We start from the raw sequence: 15,425 nt of genomic DNA, 5'->3' as shown, positions 1-15,425 counted from the left end.
CGGGGCCCGCGGCGGCTGTGGTGAGGCGGCTTCGCGCTCCGGGGCTGCTCCGAGTCGGCCCGCGGCCGCCCGCCCAGCGCTCGACGCCGCCCGCCGGCGCCCGCCTTCCCCGCGCCTGCCGCCGAGGCCGCCCGGGCTCGCGAGAATGCCGGCCGTGTCCAAGGGGGACGGGATGCGGGGCCTGGCGGTCTTCATCTCCGACATCCGCAACTGTGAGTGTCCGGCGCGCGGCGGGGCCCGGCGGGGCGGGGGGTGGGCGCCCGGGCGCGGGGCCGCCGCGGGGCGCGGGGTCCGGCCCGCCGCCCCGCCGAGGGGCTTCCGGCCCCCGCCCCCGCTGACGTCACCGCCCCCTCCGCGCCGCGGGTTCTCGGCCCGGCCGCCCGGGGAGGGCGCTGGGGGCCTCGCCCCCCGCCCGGGGCGCGCCCCGCGGGGGACCCGGACGCCGGGCCGCGGGTGTGTGGAGGAGTTCCGGGCCCGCGCCGGCAGGGAGTCGTGTGGGGGACTTGCGAGGCCGGGCCTGGCCGGGGCCCCTCGCGACGGCGCAGCTCGGCCGGGTCTGTGGGGAAGAGGCGGCCCGGCGGATGGCGAGCCCGGCTTGGTACCCGGCCCGGGAGCCCCCGGCGCCCCGGACAGGCCTGCGCCCGGCCGGGCCGTCGGGATGGGCCGTCGGGATGGCCGGGGGGACAGGCCTGCGCCCGGCCGGGCCGTCGGGATGGGCCGTCGGGATGGGCCGTCGGGATGGCCGGGGGGACAGGCCTGCGCCCGGCCGGGCCGTCGGGATGGGCCGTCGGGATGGCCGGGGGGACAGGCCTGCGCCCGGCCGGGCCGTCGGGATGGCCCGTCCGGCTCGAGGATGCTGCGCAGCGCTGGACACTGCGAGGAGGCAGAGTTGGCTCTGGCTGGCTGAGAACCCGCGCGGGGCCAGTGCGCGGTCGGCAGCAGGCGGCCCCGCCTTGCTGTTCCCACCTCCCGTCCCTGTTCCCTCTCTTCTCCTTGGGTGGAGCCTTCTCCGCCAGGGCTGGGGGGGCCCTGCACGATAAGCCCTGTAAGTGGGCGCTTGTGAATCTCGCTCTTAGCATCGTCTGGCACGCACTCTGTGTGAGAGGTCAGCCCTGAGTGACCCTCAGAAGCCCTGAGTGAGCGAGCCAGACGGAGCCTGGGCTTGATTCCCCGGTGGAGGTAAGAGGGTCCTTGTGCTTTCTGGATTCCCATTGTAACGGTGGATGGTAGGAATCCTCAGGTCCCCAGAGCCGAGGGTCCTTGATCCTGACCCCAAAGTGCTGGGTCAGCCTGGCTCTTCTACCAGTCCTGTGACCAGAAGCCACCGGTAACTGAGCCTAAGTGTTGATGGGTGGGATTCAGCTGAAGTGCCGTCCCAGGCCCATTTCACCTCTGCCTTGTAGCTCCCTTCTTTCATGAAGACCTGTTTTTAGCATGGTGGGCATCAGGTAAAGGACAGATGAACACGTGAGCCATGCTGCCTGGCATCGGCTTGTATGTCTGGTTAGTAGTCTGCTCTTGGCATCAGCAGCCATGAACCTGCTCCAGGATTGAAGAGGCACCATTGTGTTGTGGCTTAGGGAGCAGATAAGCTCATAAAATGAACTTGTTTCTTCCCAATCAGCTTCCCAATCAACTAAGACCAGTGAGTTTGGTAGTTAAGTGTATGGGAGTTAATAAACTAGTTCTTTGAGCTGTCATTAAAAAAATTCTAGCCCTTTTTATTAAGTACTATTTTTTTCTCCTAAGCTGCTTTTATTTTTGTTAACATCAGCTGTTCAGGGGTTTTGTTTTAATGTGTCCCAATTATGAATAAATGCATTTTGATCAGTCACCCCAGACACCATTCTCCCTCCTCCCCCATGCCCTTTTATACTACCCTTTTTTTTTTTCCTTCCACTGTTAGGGCTTGAAGTTGGAAACCTTCAGTCCTTTGTTTTGGTCCTCTTGCTCAAGACTGGTGCTGTACCACTTGAGCTATGCCTCCAGCCTGGCTTTTTACTGGTTAGTAGAAGATGAAGTTTTCTGGTCTTTTCTTCCCAGGTTGTCATCAAGCCTGGATCTTTCAGCTCTCAGCCTTCTGAGTAGCTAGAGTTATATGTGTGAGCTACTAGTATCCAGCAACTATATATTATTTTGACTGATTTTAGGTGTTTTATTTTGAAATAGTTACAGGAAGTTGTGAAGAAATACATAGGGAAGCCGGGCGTCGGTGGCTCATGCCTATAATCCTAGCTGTAGTGACCGCCTACTCGACCAGCGAGGAAAAAACGACCACCACTCCAGGAGTCTTCTCAGATCACGCTTTATTGGAGAGCCTTTTAGTTGTAGGAGAGCTTGGGCGCGAGAGAGCGTGCACCCGAAATACAGCCGCTTATATAGGGAATTCGAACACGGGTCTTTTCTATTGTTGGTCGCCTGCCTTTTACCGTCACCAGGTGTCATGGGATTGGCTGGGGACACTACCTTGCTCGCGCACGCGACAGCCCAGGCGTCCCGCCAAGCACCGTCTGGAGTGGTAATCCTCAAAACTGCAAGGGAGTGGGCGGAGTCTCGCCTCGGCTCCCTACAGTTCCCCCTTCTTTGTTTTATGGCAACAGGTAAGAGTAGAGGTTGGGCCTCTGTCTAAGACATTAATGAGAGGACCTTGCACTGGCCTTCGCCTGAGGGGCGCCTTCCCCAGTGATGACCAGGCCCGTCCGATGCCTTTTTTGCAGAGGTGGGATCTTGGGCATCAACCCACTTGCAACCCAGCATGCTCTTCTTGAGGAGATGAGAACCATCTCCTCAAGTGCAGTGCACTTGCCTGGCACCCTGTCCCAAATTGCAAATTGCATACCTGTCCCGGTGCAATGGGATCCCCTGATCCCTCGGGGTGCTAAGGCTCTGCAGGATGGTAAGGCTTAACTGCCTCTCAGGGCCGACAGCCAAATCTGGGGTGAGGATCCACTCTCCAAAGCGGCTAATGCTTGCAAGATAACAACCTTGTCCCTTCTGGTTTGGGCTCGAAGGCGACAGACCAACCATAGGCAGACCACGCATCCTCCCAAGCAGCAGGCTAAAAACATTCCAACTCCCACCCGCTCTTTGACAAAGGACACCACAGAGGCAATCCAGTCAGTAAATTGTGACATCCCACAGCATCATCGGTTTAGCTATCACAGGGATTGCTATTAGCACTGTTGCTAACAGCAAGAAGATCAGCTGCATCTTCAAGAGCGGGTTCTGCTGCAGTCTCCACCGGCCTGGTCAGTCTCGTTGGCACCCAGTGAGGTACTTCTTGACTCTGTGGAAAAACACAAACAGCTCCCCTGGATCTCGTTATTACCGGATCCGGTCCATACCATTTATTATTAATAACATCCTTCCACATAACCATGTCTTTAGTATCCATGGAGTCTCTTGTCATATGCCGATCTGCGGCAGACTGATCGTTGTCATTTAGAATTAAAAAATTAAGGGTAAAGAGCGCAAGAGAAAGTCTTTCCCTGGGGGACGCGGACTCAGCAACTCCCCCTTTTTGTTTTTGAAGCATTTCTTTTATGCTTCTATTAGCTCTTTCCACTATACCTTGTCCTTGAGGATTGTAGGGCAATCCGGTGGTGTGGGCAACCTGCATTTGTGCGCAAAAGGCGCGAAAACCATGGGAAGTATAAGCAGGGCCATTATCCGTCTTAACCAGTTGTAGTGACCGCCTACTCGACCAGCGAGGAAAAAACGACCACCACTCCAGGAGTCTTCTCAGATCACGCTTTATTGGAGAGCCTTTTAGTTGTAGGAGAGCTTGGGCGCGAGAGAGCGTGCACCCGAAATACAGCCGCTTATATAGGGAATTCGAACACGGGTCTTTTCTATTGTTGGTCGCCTGCCTTTTACCGTCACCAGGTGTCATGGGATTGGCTGGGGACACTACCTTGCTCGCGCACGCGCACAGCCCAGGCGTCCCGCCAAGCACCGTCTGGAGTGGTAATCCTCAAAACTGCAAGGGAGTGGGCGGAGTCTCGCCTCGGCTCCCTACACCTAGCTACTCAGGAGGCTGAGATCTGAGGATTGTGGTTCAAAGCCAGCCCGGGCAGGAAAGTCCATGAAACTCTTATCTCCAGTAAACCACTCAGAAAATGGGAAGTGGTGCTGTGGCTCATGTGGTATAGCGCATGCCTTGAGCTGAAGAGCTGAGGGACAGTGCTTAGGCCCAGAGTTCAAGACCCACAACCAACAACAACAACAACAAAATACATAGGGAATTTCCTGGCATCCTTCACACAACCCCTCCTGCTGTAGACCTCTTACTTTCAGCAGGGTAAACTGTCACCGGTGCAGATCACTGGCTGTTTAGATTTCATTATTTAGGGTGGCGCATGGCAGGTCCAGCAGGTGCCAGGTGGCCTGAGCCTACCAGCCTCCTCTGCCCAGGGCCCATACTGCTCTGGCCTGGCCTGGCCTGGGCTGGCTGGGTGCTTCCTGAGAGAGTGTCACTGCTGGGTGGTCAAGAGCGCAGGTCTGGCCATGGCCAGCTTCAAATCAGGCCTCCTGCAGGAAGGCCAAGCACATGCTGATAGATGAGCAAGACACCCCCTGGTGGAGAGCTACTCTTTCCAGGCTTGAGGGGAGGTGGAGGCTGATGGCAATGGTGCTAAGATAATTAGCATATGCGGTTGACAAAAATTGAGGCAGGGGGTCATGCAGGTTCCTTGGTGAGCTGCTGTGGGAGTGGCACTGGGGAGGCCCAGTTCCTGGGTTTCCAAGTGGTGCATCTCAGATGGCCTGCAGCTGGTACCCTGAGGCTGCCACCCAAAGCCAAAGAGACCTCCGGCAAACGGGGCAGCAAGCGCTTGGACGGGCTTGCAGTCCCACAGACCCCACAGAGGAGCAGTTCCCTGTCCTGACGTGGGGATGTGGTAGAGGAGAATTGCTACACCTGATGTGAGTGGCGTTATCCTCCTTGCACAGTACCTGAGAAGCAGCATCAGGAGTTCAGCATCTGGAGGCTTTGCCAGGTGGCCTGGTGGCTCCTGGGCCACAGAGGGACTGGTCTCCCCACAAGAGGAGGGGTTCCTTCCAGCATGAGTTCGAGCTGGAGCAATGCTGGGCACCAGGGCCACTACTGTGGGCACAGCCGAAGTCAGACTAGCGGTTGAACCTGGAGGTGCCAAAAAAGCTAGCGGTGGGCCCCGAACAAACACCACGAGGTTCCCCAGGCACGTGCCGTCTGTGGGGACAGCTCCCCTCAAGTGTTATCTCCAGCAGAGAACGTTAATATGTTTGTAAACCCTTGTACAGTTTAGGCGTTTTTGGGGGGAGAATGAGGAGGGTTAGAAACCACAAGTAGAATCATTTGCTGTAAAGTTCACAGGGCAAGCACCGCACATCTAGAAACTGTCAGGTAGCCAAGTTTCTCTCCTGGGCCCCAAGAAGGGGCCTGTAGAGAGTTGTATCTGAAAGGGCAGGGTAGAGGGGTGAAATCATTAAAAAAAATACTTTACCTCTTTACCTTTTCTTATGGTACTTGGATCATGCTAGGAAAGTGCTCTAAAGCCACGTCCCCAGGCCCTAGATCTTACTAGTTTACATATACTCACATGTGTGTGCATGTGTGTGATTGCACCATAGAGAGATACACAACTGTCACATCGTCACAAAAGCTTCTTCCTGCCAGCCCTTGGAGCCACATGTACTGCCCCCATTTTGGCAGCCACTAATGTGTTTTCCAGTTCTGTAATTTTGTCATCTCAGGGTTGTTGTGTAAATGGATGTGTACATAACCTCTGGAGACTGACTGTTTTCTTGGTGGTCCGGTGAGATTCATATAGGCTGTTGTGTTAATTGGCATTGTATTCAACAAGCAATGGATTTAAAGAAATAAAGGCATTGCTGATATTGGAAAATAACTTGTTTATTACTTAGTTATTTTGGAACTTTTGTTTGCCTTTACACAGGGGACGTATGGAAGGAGAGTCACATAGAGCACTAACTCTGGGCCATACCCTCAGCCTTCATACCCTCTGTCTTCCTGCGTTGCTGTTGTCTTATCAGCACTAGACTCCATGGATGGGAGTACTGTATATAGATGATTTCCGACTTTGATAGTTTGGCTTAATTTTTATTTTTTCCACTGGCAGTCTTGAACTCAGGGCCTGGGTGCTGTTCCTGAGTCTCTGTGCTCAAGGCTAGACCCACAGTGCCATTTCCAGTTTTTGAGTGGTTAATTGGACATGAAAGTCTCGAGACATGCCTGGGTTAGCTTCGAACTGTGATCCTCAGGGGGCAGTACCCAGACCCAGAGTTCAGGCACCATGACTGGCAAAAAACAAACAAACTAAAAAATGAACTGTGATCCTCAGATCTCAGACTCCTGAGTAGTTAGTATTACAGGCCTGATCCACTGGTATCTAGCTTAATTGTATTCTTGCATGAAAGTTACATGCTTTTAGTAGAAGCCCTACTTTTTTTTTTTTTTTTGGGTCCGGTCCTGGGGCCTGAACTCTGGGCCTGGGTGTTGTCCCTCAGCTCTTCAGCTCAAGGCTAGCGCTCTTACCACTAGAGCCACAGCGCCATTTCCGGCTTTTTCTTTTTGCTTATGTGGTGCTAAGGAATCGAACCCTGGGCCTCAGGCATGCAAGGCAAGCGCTCTACCACTGAGCTACCTTCCCAGCCCGCAGTATTGGATTTTTAAAATAGCAATTGTTCAAAGTTAAAGGTCCATTTTGTCTTTTCTGACTGTCCATTTAAAAAGTGCTGACTTTGAGAAAAGAATGCTCTTCTTGCATATTTCCTTTTGCACTCTTCTGCGTAATTCATGTTTCTTAGAAACTGATTTGGGAAATGTGTGGGCAGAGCAAGGAGAGGGATGAGGAAGGAAGTCTGCTCCAGTTGCTCCCTCAGCTGGCCCATGGTTGCAGCTTCCCAGAAGTGCTCCGCTGTTCAGCTTTCCCCACTCCCCCAAAGCGTGGGGTCTCTGTTTCTTTGGTGTCAAGTCAGACTTCCTTGTGGTAGCTATTCCAGCGTCAGGTGCTTATTAGCATCTGTTCTCTTTCCTCTTAGAATGGTTTCCACTCTGATACTTTTGGCAACAGTATGCATGAGAGGTTGTAGTCATGGTTCTTGGAAAGGGCGTTTATTGGATTAGATGATGTTTCTTTGGTTCTTCAAAAATCAGATGAGTCAGTTCAGAAGGGATAATTAGAAGCATGATACAGAAAACAGTATTTTGAAAAGGCCTTGCACTATTATGAGTAGAGATTATTGTGTAGTATGAACTAGCAAGGAAGGCCTTGAGTTCCTTAGAACCAAACATGTCTGCTGCAGGCTCTTGAGCATGAGGCCAACCTCCCTAAGCACAAACTTCAGAATTAATAAGGTTCCAAAATAAGTCTTAAGTTTGTAATAGATTTACTTTGCAAAAACACCAGACCTGAAGAGGCAGCGGGGGTGGGGGTGGGGGTGGGGGTGGGGGGGTGGGGAGGAGGAGTTCAAAGCCAGCCTGGGCTACATAACAAGACCCTGTCAAAACCAACAAAACAAAATACAAATAAAAATACAATATCAAAAAACAAAAATACTGCTGGACTCCAGTGCCTCGTGCCTGTAATCCTACCTACACTCAGGAGGCTGAGATCTGAGGATCAAAGTTTGAAGCCAACTGGGGCAGAAAAGTTTGAAACTCTTCTCTCTAATCAAAAAGCTGAAAGTAGTGGTTTGGCTCAAGTGGTAGAGTGTTAGCCTTGAGCAAAAAAGGTAAGGTAGAGGAGCTAGGAAGGTGGCTCAGTAGTAGAGTACTTGCCTTGCATGCATGAGGCCCTGGGTTTGATTCCTCAGCACCACATAAGCAGAAAAAGCCAGAAGTGGTGCTGTGGCTCAAGTGATAGAGAGCTCGCTTTGAGCTGAAGAGCTGAGGGACAGTGCACAGGCCCAGAGTTTAGGCCCACGACGGACCAAAAAAAAAAAAAAAAAAAGTTAAGGTAGAATACCCTAGCCCTGGGTTCAAGCCTTATTATGAGGTGCATGTGTGCATGCACACACAGACACACACGCTTCCAGTCATTACAGGAAACTGACCCAGAGTGGAGGCCAGGTATTACACATGCCATGTGCTGGCATCCTCATAGAGAGAGGCTTTGGTCTCAGATTTCAGAAAGGGCACGGGCAGTCTGGGCCTGTTGGGGAAATGCTTACAGGCTTCCAAGAGGCAGAGCACATCTCTAGTTCCCTGAGGTGCCCGGTCCGGTTTCCCCAGTGTCCTCTGTCTACAATACCTTCTGCACTCAAAACTAGGTGCAGGGGGGCCTCAGGACATGGGAATGGAGGACATGGCCCCTGCTCTGAGGGACTTCTCTGGAGGGGGGTTGGCCCAGGGGACAGCAGAGTAGAACAGGAGAGGAGAGCACAAAAGCCCACTCAAGTTAAACTCAGGAATGCCTTTTGTTTGTGTATGCCCTTGTTGAGTCCACGTTCTTTTTCTGTGAAAGTGTGTCTGATGCAGTCCCTAACTTCAGGAAGATAAAACGAGTGCAAAACAAGTAGGAATGCTGCCCTCACCCCTTTCTCAGCGGTCATCTGTGTAAGTGCTTAACCTGATGTAAACACACCAGGATTTGATGTTAAAGCTACAGGTTTGGGAACTAGAAAGTTGACTATAGCTGTGTAGTTATTTTCCTGGGTCTTCCTGGGTTTTATTGCTCTTCAGGTCCTTTTTTAAAAAAAAAAAAAAAATCTCAGTACAAATCTGTTTTAATCACTATGGCTTTGTAGAATAGTTGAAGTCTTGTGATACTTCCAATGATGTTCTTTTTTGCTATTCAGGGTCTCTTATACCTTCATAGGAGGTTTTGGCTTTATTTCTGTAATTTTGTGAGGAATAATACTGAGATTTTGATGGTTATTGCATTGAATCTGTAGGTTGCTTTTGTCAATATGGGCATTTTTCATGGTTTTAATTCTTCTAATCCATGAATGTGAGAAGTCCTTCAATCTTCTGATGTCTTCAAGGTTTTATTTATTTAGTTGGTTGGGGGTTTGAACTCATGGCCTGGACTGACCTGCTTTGTGTTCAAGGCTAGTGGTCTGCCACTTGGGCCATAGTACCATTTCCAGTTTTTAAGTGGTTAATAATCGGAGATAAGAATCTCAGGGAGATTTTTCTGCCTGGGCTGGCTCCGAACTGTGATCCTCAGATCTCAGCCTCCTGAATAGGAATAGCTAGGATCACAGGCGTGAGCCACCAGTGCCTGGATCTTCAAAGTTTCATAGTTTTCATTGTAGAGGTCTTTCACTGCTTTGATTAAGTCAGTATCTAGGCATCTTACTGTTTTGAATGTTCATGTAAGTGAGTGTTTTCCTGATTTCTTTTTTTTTGTCGGTCTTGGGGCTTGAACTCTGGGCCTGAGGGTTGTCTGTCCCTCAGCTCTTCAGTTCAAAGCGAACGTTCTACCACTGGGGCCACAGTGCCACTTCTGGTTTTCTGGTTGTTTATTGGAGATGAGTCTCATGGACTTTCTGCCTGGGCTGGCTTTGAACTGTGATCCTCAGGTCTCAACCTCCTGCGTAGCTAGGATTAGGTGTGAGCCACTAGCGTCCGGCCTGATTTCTTTTTTACCCTGTTCATTGTTGGTATATAGAAAAACAGTATTGCTTTTGTACCCTGTTATCTTTCCAAGGTACTTACTAGTTCTAGAAGTACTTTTGGTCAAATCTGTAGTTCTGTTACATACAGAATCATAACATCAGTAAATAGGGATAATTTGATTTCTTCTTTCCCTGTTGTAATCACTTTTATTTCTTTCTCCTGCTTTATTGCTCTGGCTAGGAATTCTAGTACTGTATTGAGTGAGAATGGGGAAAGTGGACATTCTTGTCTCTTTCCTGACTTTGGAGGAAATGGCTTCAGTTTTTTTCCATTTAATATGGTGTTATCTATTATTTTGTCATAGATAATCTTTATGAAGTTCAGGTATATCCCTTTGATTCCTACCTTTTTTAGAGCTTCTATCATGAAAGGATGTTGCATTTGTCAAAGGATTTTTCCGTATTAATTGAGATAATCATGTGATTTTTGTTCTTGGTTTTGTTTCTATGAAGTATTTATTGATATGCATATGTTGAATCATACTTTCAGCCCTGGGATGAAACCAACTTGATCATATTTTGCAGTTTTTTGATGTGTTGTTGAATTTTGTTTGTAAGGTTTTTTTTTTTTTGTACTGTCCTAGGGCTGGAACTCAGGACCTGGGGTGTTGTCCCTGAGCTTTTGTGCTCAAGGCTAGTGCTCTATCACCTGAGCCACAGTTCCATTTCTGAATTTTGGTGCTTAATTAGAAATAAGAGTCTCATGGAGCTGGGTGCCGGTGGCTCATGCCAAGAGGCTGAGATCTGAGGATCACAGTTCAAAGCCAGCCCGGGCAGGAAAGTCCATGAGACTTTTTTTTTTTTTTTTTTGGTCAGTCGTGGGGCTTAAACTCTGGGCCTGAGCGCTGTCCTTCAGCTCTTCAGCTCAAGGCTAGCGCTTTACCACTTGAGCTACAGCACCACTTCCGGTTATCTGGTGGTTTATTGGAGATAAGAGTCTCAGGGGGGAGGGAGGGGGGAGGGGGGGGAGGCTGGGAAGGTGGCTCAGTAGTAGAGTGCTTGCCTTGCATGGGTTCGATTCCTCAGCACCACATAAGCAAAAAGAAAAAAGCTGGAAGTGGTGCTGTGGCTCAAGTGGTAGAGCGCTAGCCTTGAGCTGAAGAGCTGAGGGACAGCACCCAGGCCCAGAGTTCAGGCCCCACGACCAGACACCCCCCCAAAAAAAAAAAATCTCACGGACTTTCCTGCCGGGCTGGCTTTGAACCGTGATCCTCAGATTTCAGCCTCCTGAGTAGCTAGGATTACAGGCGTGAGCCACCAGCACTGGGCCCAGGAGATTCTTTTTTTTTTTTTTTTAAATTGTGAGAATACCGTACTGAGGAGTTACAATTACATGGGCAAGATAACGAGTATATTTTTTATCAAGCATTGTTGCCTCCTCTTTGTTTCCCCTTCCCATCCCTTCCCATACTCCACCCCTCCCCCTACCCAATCCTCCCCCCAGCCCCCACCAAAGTTGTAAAGTTCGTTTTTCGACATAATGACTTGCACATCTCATTGTTGCAGTGGCTCCACCTGTATCCCTAGTTAAACGATTTGTTTTTCCCCTTCTCCTCCACAAATTATACCAACATCAAATACAGTAAAAGCATGAGTTATACCGTGGGGGAGGGACATACAAAGCAACAAAGAAATCATCTTATAAATATGTTAGAAACAATTGCATGAAAGGAAAAAAAAACAAAAAAAACATTTGAATACTTATCTTGGGGTTAATTACCTTAACATCAACTTATCTGACCTTTTCTGCTTGACTCAGACATATACTAGTTATTGCAAATAAGGGAAACCATGGGACCTATGGTTCTTTGGGCCTGGCTTACTTCACTTAATATAATTTTTTCCAAGTCTTTCCATTTCCTAACAAATGGGGCAACGTCATTCTTTCTGATGGAGGCATAGAATTCCATTGTGTATTTATATACCACATTTTCTTGATCCATTCATCTACTGAGGGGCATCAGGGTTGGTTCCGTATCTTAGCTATGGTAAATAATGCTGCAATAAACATAGTTGTGCTGGTAGCTTTAGTGTGGTCTTGTTTGTGATCATTTGGGTAAATGCCCAAAAGTGGGATTGCTGGTCATTGGAGAGCTTTATGTGTAGTCTTTTGAGGAACCTCCATACTGCTTTCCAAAGTGGTTGAACAAGTTTACTCTCCCACCAACAATGCAGTAAGGTTCCCTTCTGTCCACATCCCCTCCAGCATCTGTTGTTATTAGAGTTCTTTTTTTTTTTTTTTTTTGGGTCCGGTCGTGGGGCCTGAACTCTGGGCCTGGGCACTATCCCTCAGCTCTTCAGCTCAAGGCTAGCGCTCTACCACCTGAGCCACAGCGCCACTTCTGGCTTTTTTTCTTTTTGCTTATGTGGTGCTGAGGAATCGAACCCAGGGCCTCATGTATGCAAGGCAAGCGCTCTACCACTGAGCCACCTTCCCAGCCCATAGAGTTCTTGATTTTTGCCATTCTAACTGGGGTGAGGTGGTATTTCAATGTTGTTTTGATTTGCATTTCTTTTATGGCTAGAGAGGTTAAACATTTCTTCATGTGTCTATTAGCCATCCTTCTTTCCTCTTCAGAGAAGTTTCTTGTTAAGTCTTTAGCCCACTTATTTATTGGGCAGTTGTTTCTTTGAAGGTTTGTTTTTGGGGGATTTAATTTTTTAGGTTCCAGGTATATTTTAGATATGAGACCCTTGTCCGTTGTATGGCTAGTGAAGATCTCCCAATCTGGGGCTTTCTATTGATCTTGCGAGCTATGTCTTTTGCCACGTAGAAGCTCTGCAGGAGATTCTTATTTCCAATAAACCACCAGAAAACTGCAAGTGGTGCCGTGGCTCAAGGGGTAGAGTGCTCACCTTAAGCTGAAGAGCTCAGAGACAATGCCCAGGCCCAGAGTTCAAGCCCCATGACTGACCAAAAAAAAAAAAAAAAAAAAAAAGAAAAAGAAAAAGTGAATGCTAATATTGAAGTATGTCATATTTCTGATCACTTTGTTATTTCTGTGGTACTTCTCTACTCTTCCTGCTTTGTGAATCTACTGTTCTACTAGGGCTTATTTCTTGTGTTTTTCTGTTTTTTATTTTCTTCTTTTTTTTTGTCAGTCATGGGGCTTGAACTCTGAGCCTAGGCACTGTCCCTCAGCTCTTCAGCTCAAGGTGAACTCTCTATCACTTGAGCCACAGCGCTACTTCTGGCTTTTCTGTTTATGTGGTACTGAGGAAACGAACCCAAGCCTTCACACATGCGAGCAAGTGCTCTACCACTAAGCCACATTCCCAGCCCCTTAAGTATTTTTTTGCAGCACTAGTTTAATAGTCATTAATTCCTTTGGTATTTGTTTAGCATGGAAGGTTTTTATTTTGCTGGATACAATAGTCTGGCAGCTGTCTCATAACTCGTAATTGTTGGTTTAGTCTTTCTGTGCCCTCCTTGCTTTAATGTGTATGTCAGGAAATGCGCTGTTACTGTAATGGGTTGACATTGTACTTGTCTGCTTTCTTTTCAGCTCTCAGTAGTCTTTCTTCATTCTGCATGATTAGAGTTTTTACTATAATGTGTCTAGGGGTGTTTCTTGTCTGATCTTGCCTGCTTGGAGCCTCAGTAACATGACTGATGCTTTTTTTTTTTTTTTTTGGATCCAGTAGTGGGGCCTGAACTCTGGGCCTGGGCGCTGTCCCTCAGCTCTTCAGCTCAAGGCTAGCGCTCTACCGCTTGAGCCACAGCGCTACTTCCAGTTTTCTGAGTGGTTTATAGGAGATGAGTCTCACAGTTTCCTTCCCAGGCTGGCTTTGAACCTCGATCCTCAGATCTCAGCCTCCTGAGTAGCTAGGATTACAGGCGTGAGTCACTGACGCCTGGTGAATAGGGTCTTTAAGCCTTTAGTTTTTATTTCTTCCTGGTCTATCAAAGGTTTGATCATTTGACAGTATTTTCTGGCCTTTTTTTTTTTTTTTTTTGCCAGTCATGGGGCCTGAACTCTGGGCCTGGGCGCTGTCCCTCAGCTCTTCAGCTCAAGGCTAGCAATCCACCCCTGGAGCCACAGCACCACTTCCGGCTTTTTCTGCTTATGTGGTGCTGAGGAATTGAACCCAGGGCCGCAAGGCAAGTACTCTACCACTGAGCCACCTTCCCAGCCCCTTTTCTGGCTTTTTTTTCAGTGTCTTTGATGTTTGGTCTGTTTGATCTCATTCCTCTGCTTTATTTTCAACCTCTGATATCCTCTTCTCGACTCTTTCTATTCTATTGCCTAGGCTTTTTTTTTTTTTGTCGGTTGTGGGCTTGAACTCTGGGCCTGGGCGCTGTCCATGCGCTCTTCAGCTCAAGGCAAGCACTCTACCGCTTGAGCCACAGCACCACTTCCGGTTTTCTAGTGGTTTATTGGAGAGTCTCACGGAGTTTCCTGCCTGGGCTGGCTTTGAACCGTGATCCTCAGATCTCACCTCCTGAGTAGCTAGGATGACAGGTGTGAGCCACTGGCGCCCAGCTTATCACCCAGGCTTTTGATTGAGTTTTTTTTTTTTTTTTTCAGTTGTGCTCTCCATTTCCAGAATTTCAATTTGATTTTTTTCAAGGTTTCCATCTCTTTATTGAATTTCTCTCTTATATCCTACATTGCCTTCTTTAGTTCATTCAGCTGTGTATATTTTCTTGTTGTATGATTTTTCTTGTAGTTTGTCCAATACATCTTATTTGTTTGAATTTTTTTTGAATTTATCCAGGTTTTTAAATATCTGTTCCTTTGTCATTAACTAACTGTATCATTGTTTTACTGATCTCATTATTTGAACTTTTTCTCTTTTCACTATCACTTAATTTCTTCATTGTAGCTTTTTTATTTTTGAGGGAGACAGGTTGCTCTGTTTGTTCATGATTTTTGTGATTTTTCTCTGGGATTTATGAATCTGTGTTCTGAGTTTGTTGAGATTTCAATCTCTTGTATATGTTCACTGTTGGTGGTTTCTTGTGGTTTCATTCAGATAGAATAATACACCGTAAGATCAAGGGAGGTGGAAACAAAGGCACAGTGCCTATGTGTTGGTCATATAACATAAGATTTACTGAAAGAGCTCTAGGAAATGGAATTAAGAGGGTTTTCTTTTTTGTTTTTTCTTTTGCCAGTCCTGGGGCTTGAACTCAGGGCCTGGGAACTGTCCCTGAGCTTTTTTTTTGCTCAAGGCTAGCACTCGACCACTTGAGCCACAGCACTACTTCCAGCTTTTTCTGTGTATGTGGTACTGAGCCACCTTCCCAAGAGTTTTTTTTTTCCTTAAAAAAAAAAAAAAAGTGTTGGGTGCTGGTGGCTCACGCCTGTCATCCTAGCTACTCAGGAGGCTGAGATCTGAGGATCACGGTTTAAAGCCAGCCGGAGCTGGAAAGTCTGTGAGACTCTTATCTTCAATTAACCACTAGAAAACCGGAAGTGGCGCTGTGGCTCAAGCAGTAGAGCGCTAGCCTGAGGACACATAGACCCAGGGACATTGCCTGAGTTACAGCCCTGGGGCGGGGATGGCTGGGTAGACGTTGCGCATGGGCGGCTGGGAGGGTTTCAGAGCTGGGGTGTGGGGGAGGCTCCTCTCCACTCCCGGTGAGGACACTTGCCACACAGGCTCTTGAGGGTGGTAAGCCCCAGTTCCATGCTTGTGCTGAGTGCTCATGGAGACCTGTCACTGCCACTGCTCTGTTCCTTTCTAGGAACGCTTGGTGAAGCTGGGACCCTCTTCCCTCAGTCTGACAGGCTTTCTTGTTCCTGGGAAGGTTAGCATCTGGTGCCCCCCCCCCCATTCCACCCAGCCTTCTGCCCCTC

The 15,425-nt window shown here is 48.6% G+C and overlaps 1 protein-coding gene across 3 annotated transcripts in view; it reads left to right on the top strand.

Moving 5' to 3' along the window:
• Nucleotides 1–15,425, top strand: part of Ap2a2 (adaptor related protein complex 2 subunit alpha 2) — a 78,746-nt gene continuing 63,321 nt past the window's right edge. For 2 of the 3 annotated variants that reach the window (XM_070009764.1, XM_070009762.1), the window contains exon 1: nt 2–212. In XM_070009764.1, coding sequence (XP_069865865.1) covers nt 146–212 — 67 coding nt within the window. In that variant the 5' untranslated portion in view covers nt 2–145. Of the gene's footprint in view, nt 213–15,425 lie in introns of all 3 variants that reach the window. The other variant, XM_070009763.1, reaches the window with a different exon arrangement.

Source organism: Dipodomys merriami, unplaced genomic scaffold (genome assembly GCF_024711535.1).
Source record: "Dipodomys merriami isolate MVZ:Mamm:240054 unplaced genomic scaffold, mDipMer1.0.p SCAF_78, whole genome shotgun sequence".
NCBI lineage: Eukaryota > Metazoa > Chordata > Mammalia > Rodentia > Heteromyidae > Dipodomys > Dipodomys merriami.
This window is presented reverse-complemented; position numbering and strand designations above follow the sequence as displayed.